Genomic DNA, 9612 nt, shown 5'->3' with positions numbered 1-9612 from the left:
ATAATGAAAAGGGGGAAACCTGTAAAATCCCAGGGCATAAAGCTAGGTGACGAAGTTGTGGTTAATGTAGGAGAAGATGGATATAAATACCTTGGTATTTAGACTAGTCTTACAGTCTAAACTGAACGGAAGAAATAAAATTAATGCAATTAACACATGGGCGGTATCGTTACTGAGATATGGAGCAGGAATACTGAATTGGAGAAAGGACGAGATAACAGAAATTGATCGAAGAACTAGAAAGCTGATGACAATGAATAAAGCATTTAATCCAAAAAGCGACGTTTCTAGGTTGTACGCGAAAAGGAAACAAGGTGGAAGAGGCTTTATAGGTATTGAAATGTGCGTAAAAGGAGAGGAAAATAATCTAGCTTGGTATATAAAAAATACCACGGAGGAAATGTTACAAATGGTAAGAATCCACGGCCGTTTGAATACTGAGGAATGTAAAGATCCAAAAGTCTTCAAGAAAGAAGGTAAGGAGAAAACTATGAGAGAGTGGAAGGAAAAGAAATTGCACGGACAATACTTAAATGAAAACGAAGCAGTTGATTGGGATAAAACTTGGGGATGGTTGAGCAAAGGCGACCTTAAATGCACAACTGAAGCATTGATATGTAGTGCACAGGAGCAATCACTAAAAACAAACTATTTGAAATACCATATTGAAAAATCAGTGGAATCTCCGTTGTGTAGGATGTGCCATGAAAAAGGAGAAAGTGTCAATCATATTGTTGGTGAATGTTCCAAGTTGGCGCAAAGAGAGTATAAAAGAAGACACGACAATGTGGCAAGGTATGTGCATTGGGCAATGTGTAAAAAGGCAAATATAGAAAGAGCGAATGAGTGGTATAACCAGCAGCCAAATAGCTGTGCTGAAAATGAAGAGTACAAGTTGTTATGGGATATGATGATACAATGCGACCAACACATACAAGCTAGAAAACCAGACATTGTATTGCTGGGCAAAAGAACTAAGGAGGCTACAATAATAGACATCGCCATTCCGGGTGACAAAAGGGTACAAGAAAAAGAAGTAGAGAAAATTGAAAAATACCAGCCTTTAAAGGACGAAATGGCAAGACTTTGGGATCTGAAAAAAGGTCAAAGTGGTTCCCGTGGTGATTGGTGCTATGGAAATGATTACTAAGAAGTTTGAGGGATACATCAAGGAATGTGATGACAATATCAGGATTGAAGTAATACAAAAAACGACTTTGTTAGGTTCTGCTCGAATCTTAAGGAGATTACTGTCTATGTAGGACACGGAGAATGAAGCCTTGAAACCTTTGGTAGCTTGTTGCTACCTGCTTTCAAGGAATTTACCGAATTCAACAACTAATTCGAGAAATATGGAATTGAACATAATAATAATAATAATAGTTCCACTGTGGCACGTTCAGTGCCTCTCATATGCACCAATTGAATATCTGCGGCCTCTTTTTCGCGCGGGGATTTGGGGGAGTCTAGGGGTGAAAACATTCTTTACACCGAGCACGATCTGTAGTCAAGCTCACCACATTTAACGATATTTTTCGTGCTTTCACTCCTTTAACTTTGACGTTTTCTCTCGATTCTGCTACCTGGTGTAGTTTGTCATCAAAGGAACAGCTTTTTTCAGAGCTTTTGTGAGTACTCTGCTCTGACAGAAGACACAAAAACCGAGAATTGCTTCTTTCGTGTTGCGGCAGTTGGTCGGTTTGCCCTCAACAATAACATGGTGAATGAAAATTGTGCAGTCATTGATTGCACAAATAGTCGCTACAAGATCAGAACATCATGAATCATGATCAGAGAAAGAATGATGCATCTGTTTACCACATTTCGCTTGCACAGCTTTCCAAGCATAACAAGAAACTTTGACAAGCGACAAGCGTGGATAAAGCTGATCAACCAAACAACCAAGAAAAAGTTGAATAGGAATCCTGGATAAAGCCACATGGTTTGTCCAGTGCATTTTGTCGACGGTGAGCCCACTTTCGAAAACCCAAATCCAACTCTGAAGCTTGGGTATGGAAAACCAGCAAAGTTGCAAAGAAGGAAGCTTTCTCGACCTGATTTGCCGTTACCAGATGTCTCAAAGAAAGAGGATGATGCCACTGCTGATAATACCAATATTGCAGTTGATTGCATTCTGTATACGAATTATTTTGAATGATCCTATTCAAATTCTATCCAAATTCTATCCAAATATCTATGCCGATAACGCAAGTATTTCTTTTAGATCCTCAACAACTTCTAAAAGACCTAAAAGAGAAACAAGCTGGGATCATGGACTGGCTAAGACAGAATATACTTAGCCTAAACGTAGGAAAGTGGGAATAAATGTTTCTTGGTAATAGCAACTACGTGAAACCTTTGAAGTAGGTAACATATTAATTGAGAAAGATGAAATCGAAAAGGTGAACGAGTGAAAATATTTAAACCTAACAATAGACGATAGTCCTCCTAAAACCAACAATATGAAATAAAAGAGGGAAAATTAAAAAGTAGACTCAATTCTATCAGAAATACTACCACGATCACAACTACCGTATTTCCTCTAAAGAACGCCGCAGCATTCATTACAAATTCCAAATTTTCGGGTGCGGCGTTTATCAGATCATATCCTCAAGTTTCAATATCCTTAATGAATGAAATAAGGGTGCAGATGGGGCGGTAAATGAATCCAATTTTATGCGTCTGAGAATTTTCTTTTGGAGAAGAAATAGTGGATGAAGGTAAGTGTCAAAGGTAAGACCCCAAACAATAATACCATAATTAAGAAAAAATGAGAATAGTGAGTTATACAGACAGACAAGAGAAAATAATGGAATATAATGCCAAGGAATTTCAATGTCCCTGTCTCCGTCAGAGTCCTCGTCTTTATGACATAACTTTCATACCTTTCGAAAAGTAAGCGTATAATTTATTTGCTTCTTGTTTGGTGTGTTTTCTAATGAACGCCGCTTTTCAAGATGCGGCGTTTTAAAGAGGACGGCGTTCTTTAGAGGAAATTCGGTATCTCTTTTGTACCAAGCACTAGTGGAAACTTGGGGTCTGGGGTCATTTTCCGGAAAGAAAGCTCTTCGCATTGCAAAAGATACAGAACAGGGCATTTTATTTCACTGAGTCAGCTCCAATTAGGATTCCAACAGGACGTTTAAATGGTATGGCGCTTATTGCATAAGACCGGGCCTCAACGGTACATAAAGCCCAATCTCCAGTGAGAAAAAAAACTGCGAAATGCGAAAAAGTTCGCGCGAAATACGTCTTAGGCATGCGCAGTGATCTTTTGCTGGGATTTCTCGCGAAGAATTTCTCTGCGAAAAAAAGTTAAAATGAGTTTAACTTTTTCGCTTTTCGCTTGCGAAATCCTTCAACAGCCAATCATATTCCGTATTTCTTTGTCACGCCTCCAAACTTTACATTCCAATGTCGTGAGGTCAACAAAAGCATTCAAAGGAATTTGTCACGTGAAGTGTTTCGCAGCGAAATTTCGCAAGACTTTTTCTCACTGGAGATTGGGCTTAACAGTCTTCGGGAAGGGTGCCTTAAACTTAAAGGAAAGATTAACAGGCAGGAAATCTCAAAGGTGAACTGACCCGCAAAATTAACTTGACCTTAAATGATAGCATATCGAGCATAAATACCTAATATATTATTATTTTTCTAATATTCAACACAGTTTTTGAGTTATTGAGCGTCAAAATTAGTCACCGAACATTTTCCCAGCACGAACGAGTTTGCTGGAGCCTTCCTCATAATCGTGACGTCACAAACACGATGTTCACATCACTTGAGCAACACGACAGCCGTACTTTTATGACTTTGCGGAAGAGCAGGTTAAATGAGTAGGTTTTGGCATTTCGACAACCTGATTGGAAAACAGATTATGACTACTTACAAACCTTTCATAACAAGATTTGCAAGAATATCGTATCATTCAACGCGTTTGAGGCCCTTCCTCCGTCCTGCAGGACCCAGTGTGTGGCGGGCCAACATATCATATAATGTTAGCGACAAATATATTGGCAGGGTTTTTTATTTTCTGGAAACCTAAGTAAAATATTTTTATTTTGGTAAATACGGCTGCTGTTAGACTAATTTACCAGGGCTGCCGCCCCTCAAAAAAAGTTAATCTCGGTCTTTGATCCTGGTTAACTTCAATCATTTCCAATCAAGTTATCATTTTCGACATATTGTTTATTCAATCACATGAAAGATTTTTAGGGGTTAAGATCCTGCTACGATCGAGTCGTTGTTTGCAGGAAAACAACTTCATAAAATTTTCAACTCCCAGGCCGCTGGACTCCTGTAACTCGGGTGAACCCAAAAAAGTTTGCAAACCCAAAAAAAACGTTCATGATTCATATGGATGTAGAAATAATCTATCGAAGTAATAATATTTTGAATTTATTCGAAAAAGAAGCTAGTAACATGGTAAAGTGAAAAGATTCTTACATTCACCACTTTCGTCCGCATAATTACTTCACAATTAAGAATTTCTTCGAGCAGCTAAAAGTGCCTATTCCTTCCAAACTTGAATTCCCTCCTAACATAACGCAGTACCAGCCAGCACATATCTTTCGTACATTTCAATAGCCTCGAATTTTCACGTATCTTGGATCAAGGCTATGTGAATCTCCTCAAATAGTAAATGAACAAGATGAACTGAACTGTCCAGTCTGTGCGTGATTTCCATTCAAGGAATAAAAGCATGGTGTTTGTGACGTCACACGCACTGGGTCACATGAAATGCCGACAATGGTCGAACACACGACGATAATTTCATGACATTTAGAGTGGAATTGCATCAAAACGGACAATAATAATCAACCGAAAACTTAAAACTAAGATTCCATGCATCGTTTTCTGCATTATATCAAAATATAGTTTTGCGTGTCAGCTCACCTTTCAAGGAAACTGACAAAACAAACGATCTGCTAATACCATAAGTCCATAACCATGATTAGATTTTTCAAAAAAGAGATTTTGGCAAGTCGGCGCAAAGAACTGGAATGATAACCCCAACGATATAAGGCAGGTGGAATCGATTCACTCTTTCAGAAAACAAATGAAGACCTACCTCTTCAGCCAGTTGAGTAAAATCATAATGGAAGAATGAATATACCAACTTTACCTGAGGAATTTTTCTTTCGAACTGTAAATCTACTGTACGTAGCAAATTGGTATTTAGAAAAAGCCCTAGTTCCATATTCCTAGTTTCTCTATAATTACAACATTTTACTCATAATGATTAGACTTAAACATAATCATACTAAAGACAATCAAGGAAAGTTCTAAATATGAATTAACGCAACACGAACTTGTAAACTTGTCGTAAGTAAGGCAACATCGAAGCATAAATAGTAATACATATATTTAACGATAATAGGAAATGTGATTGCAGTCAATCAAAAGCAATTCTTCTCTTTTTTGCTTTGCTTACTACTTCAAACCTATTTGCTGCATATCAATTTCTTCTAAAATATCTCTTTCACAATAACAAAGCATCAACGAATTAAGCCTTTCATCTTTTTTTCTTGAGTGATCGACATTTTTTAACAATTTTCAGACGGCTTAATGTCCTTTCGTTTTTTGTTACTGAAATGGGTGATGTGAAGGCCTGTATTTGCCCGATTCGTTAGAGGAAACACTCTCTTTTGGCCAAATACTTCTGTTACCGCTTCTGCAATGTTTTCTGGTTTCTCAGCAGCTTTATCAAAGCACTTTAAGTCTTCATTTTAACAAAAAGACTTTTTGCACCGGGCAACAAATTAGCTTGACATAATTTGCACAAATCATCCATATCTTGCATCTGCAGTGATTTAATTTTAAGAGGTTGTTGAAGGATAGACAAAAGCTTTCTTCTTGAAGATGTTCTGTGATAATTGCATTCAGCTACCATGGAATGTATGGCACATGTCTCTTCAGTTCTTTGGTAAGCATTACCCGTGCTCCTCTTCGTTCTTCAGACATCATTGCCGCAAAGTCAGATGACTGAAATGCGAGATAATCAATGTAAAGGCCAGCAGTATCAATTGTTGCCAAAAAGCCTTTGGATGCCCAAAACCAGTCTTATCTTTAAGCTCTTTCACTTTCATCAGTCTTTCTTCTGTCTCCCCATGAGCCCCATGAGCCTACAAAACACACGACAGGCGATCCTGGTGTGATGTAACAGGCGTAGTATCAATAAGGACAGAGAACAGCTTAGCATCTCTCACTCTCTTTGTTGTTTCCTTGCTAATTTCGTCAGCAAGTAACTCAATAAAGATGCTTCGGGTCTCTGGAATACAGTAGGTGACATGAAATGGTCTTGAATATTTGTCATTTAACAACAAACTTTTCAATGTTGGTGAATGTCGTGCCAACAGCTTTAGAAGCTGAAAGAAATTACCATTCTCTTCGATATCACCGCTGAAAGCAAGAGCCTGTCTTCCAAGTGTTCTCTTGAGGTCTAAGAGAATTTCAATAACCTTAATGTTTTGGATAACTTCATTTCTTTTTGGAATTTTCACGACCCTCTCATTTTTATCGTACATAAGATTAGTATGTCCTTCAGTTTTGTAAAATGACAACAAGTCTGCAACAGCAGCACAATGTGCCTTTGAAGAACATGTTGCTCTAGCTTACCCTTCTTTTCTTTGCCAATACTCTTCATTTTATGCCACAGACGGACCACGAGGGAAAAGAGAGCAAGCAAAGTATGATACATACTTTTCGATACTGTATTTTAATGTCGGGTAATCTTGAAACCACTGGGCGCAAAAATCTTCGTTTTTCTCCTGCAGAACAGGATTCGTTCAGGGGAAATGTTGGTAAGGACCTGGTCCTGAGGCCTGGGTACTGGATTCTGGGTCCTAGGCCATTGGTCCTGGGTCCTGGGTCCTGGGTCCTGGGTCCTGGGTCCTGGGTCCTGGGTCCTGGGTCCTGGGTCCTGGGTCCTGGGTCCTGGGTCCGGGGTCCTGGGTCCGGGGCCTGGGTCTGGGCCTGGGTCCTGAGTCCCGTTCGCTCCTGTCTCTAAATTTAAACAATAGTTAAGATTTTTACATCTAAAAAGTCCCAAAATTTCTTAAGCATAAAATTCGCAAGTTGGGACTTAAAAACAAAATATTCCAACCTTAGGGGCGTCACGCCCCTAAATCCCCCATTTTTTTACGTGACTGATCATAATAAATTGATGCACCGACAGCCCAACACGCTCAAGATGATTTGGAATGGAAACGTAGACGTACGCAAATCACAAATGTCTTCAAGGTGTCTATTTCTTTTTACATCTTTTTTTGAAGAACATTCCACCTTACAACTTGCTATGAAATCTCTGTTCTCGGTTTAATATTAACAAAATCTTTAGATAATTTATGTTCAAAGTTAAGGTGGTTGTATAATTTTGAAATATCAGCGTATTTAATTGAAATTTCATAAAAATAATTATCTAAAGTATGCATTCCTGTGCAGGGGGTGTAGATAAGAACTTCAAAAAGTTTGAGAGCGTTAGCATAGGTGAGGCAGAAAGCAAAGCTTTGTGTCTCCATCCTTTGAATGAAAAAGGAATTCGCGTGCTACATCTTTATATTCTACCTTACAGGTGTTTCACTTTAATCCATGGATTTTTCACTAAATTATAATTTTCTATCTGCGTTTCTTCTAATGATTTAGTTTTATAGATAAAAACCTATTTCTGAAACTCTCCGGCCGCAATTTTATTATTGGTCTCTATAGCTTTCCAATCATGTCTGACTGTCATTGTTTGTCGGTGTGTAGGTGTCGGTGTCGGCCGAGCCTGATCTCAGGCTAGTCGGTGTGGCAAGGACACACCCATTTTTGGAACTGTGTTTTACAACAATGTTGTTGCAATAGAACTGATAACATTTCCAGGAAATTACAGCAGACGAGACAATCTAACAAATGAATGATGCTTGGCTTGGAAGCTTTACTTTGACATTTTTTTTATTTTTGGCTTAGTTATGACGTCATACATGCATTTTGTATGATGATACCATAAAGCCTTGGCCAAACGATTCGATTTTTCGCTCGATCTTTCTCTCGACATTTGATCTCAAAATCGAATGAAGTCGAGCATGGGTGGCCAAACGATTTTTCACTCGACTTTTACTCATGCCAACAAAATGAAGACAAAGAAACTTCAAGCAGCTGATGCAATTTCCTTTCACATTCTCTTGACGAACTCTAGCGTAATAAGACCCTGTTCGTTCGTTTCATGAAGTAACCGTCACTAAATATTTTTTTTCGTTTAAGCAAATTACTATTTTTAGGCATACTTTTGTTTTGTTTGATTAATTCAATTCTTAAAATGGAATTCATCACTTTAAAAAGTCCCTTGAACCTAGAGGCCCCAGGGTAGTATACTTCCCTGCCCCCTTTGGCCGCCCCGCTCTCGAATATAACCCTAGCCCTTTTTTTAAAATAACTAAGCATTAGAGGTGATAACTGCGCACGCACTCACTTGACTCACTCGACAAGGTGGCCAAACGATTCGATTTTCATTTGACAACACCTTTTTCACTCGACTTTTTGATAATGACCAAACTTCACTCGATCTCACTCGACACCATTCGACTCGCTTGATTTCTTGTTGAGTAAAAAATCAAGTGGAAAATCGAGTCGTTTGGCCGGGGCTAAAAAGACATGGCTAGGTGGGCATTGGGTGTCCCAGGGAAATACCAACGCCGAAGCCTCATGATTTTGTTCTTCATTACAAACGATGTTTTCTTCAAACTTCTTCGAATTTTGAAATCAGTCTACCAAATATTTCCAAGGAGGTTGTAGAAGGGGTTTCGGCTAGGTTGCTAACAGACTGTTTTGCTAACTGACTAATGACTAATTGTGTGTAAAACCCAAGACTTATGACTAACCATTTTTTTATTTGATTAGCGGCTAATGCGAATTATCTCAAGTGTCACATATATTCACATAAATTCAAACTTTCTGACGGTGTGCACTCGAGCTGAGAAAGAATCATTTATACCAGACAAGTAAGAAGTAAGAGTTATCTTCAGATGATGAAAAGAACTTCAGATGACGAACTGTTTTCGCAACAACAACTAAGTGCTAGGAGAACAATAAACCACCCATTTGCGTCCGAATCAGAATTGCTGAAAATGAATCATAGCAATTTTATATCTTGTCTGAATCAGACTGTTTATAAGAAATAAGTGAAACGAAGTAAGTTTTTTCTAAAAGAGGCATTTTCCGGGATTCTTAAGGGTGTGGCCTGGAAAATCTCGGCCACGCCCTTTTCAGCCCACTCACTTTTAGGATGGTGCGCAGTGCCTGTCTAAGTATGATAGAGGATTACAATTTCTAAGCGTCCTGTGAGAGGCTATTTTATGTTGCAATTCAATTAAGAACTCATAAGAATTTTGTTTTTTGTATATGAGAGATTTACTAATGTTTGAGTCAATAAGTCAATGCGTGATAAGTCATGAGTCGCAATGAGTCGCAATGAGTCGCAATGAGTTGCAATGAGTCGATTAAACTCCTAAGACAATTTTCTATGCTGAATAAAAATATGACATTCAAATTTGAATGTTTGTTTGAAGCCATAAAAAAAGGACAAGCACATCTTGTCAAAATCTGAGAAAAAGAGTGTAATACCCTCCTCAACTC

The 9612-nt window shown here is 38.4% G+C and overlaps 1 protein-coding gene across 1 annotated transcript; it reads left to right on the top strand.

The window, feature by feature from the left end:
- Positions 1-253: 253 nt before the first annotated feature.
- On the top strand, positions 254-1150 carry LOC148957547 (uncharacterized). The gene has a single exon (XM_089115025.1). The coding sequence runs from the start codon at positions 254-256 to the stop codon at positions 1148-1150; it is 897 nt and encodes a 298-aa protein (XP_088971151.1).
- The last annotated feature ends 8462 nt before the right edge of the window (positions 1151-9612 follow it).

The sequence above is a fragment of the Rhopilema esculentum genome, chromosome 21 (genome assembly GCF_057945365.1).
Source record: "Rhopilema esculentum isolate cy_ngs chromosome 21, ASM5794536v1, whole genome shotgun sequence".
In the NCBI taxonomy this organism is placed as follows: Eukaryota; Metazoa; Cnidaria; class Scyphozoa; order Rhizostomeae; family Rhizostomatidae; genus Rhopilema; species Rhopilema esculentum.
Note: the sequence above shows the minus strand (reverse complement) of the source record. Positions and strands in the feature narration are given on the sequence as shown.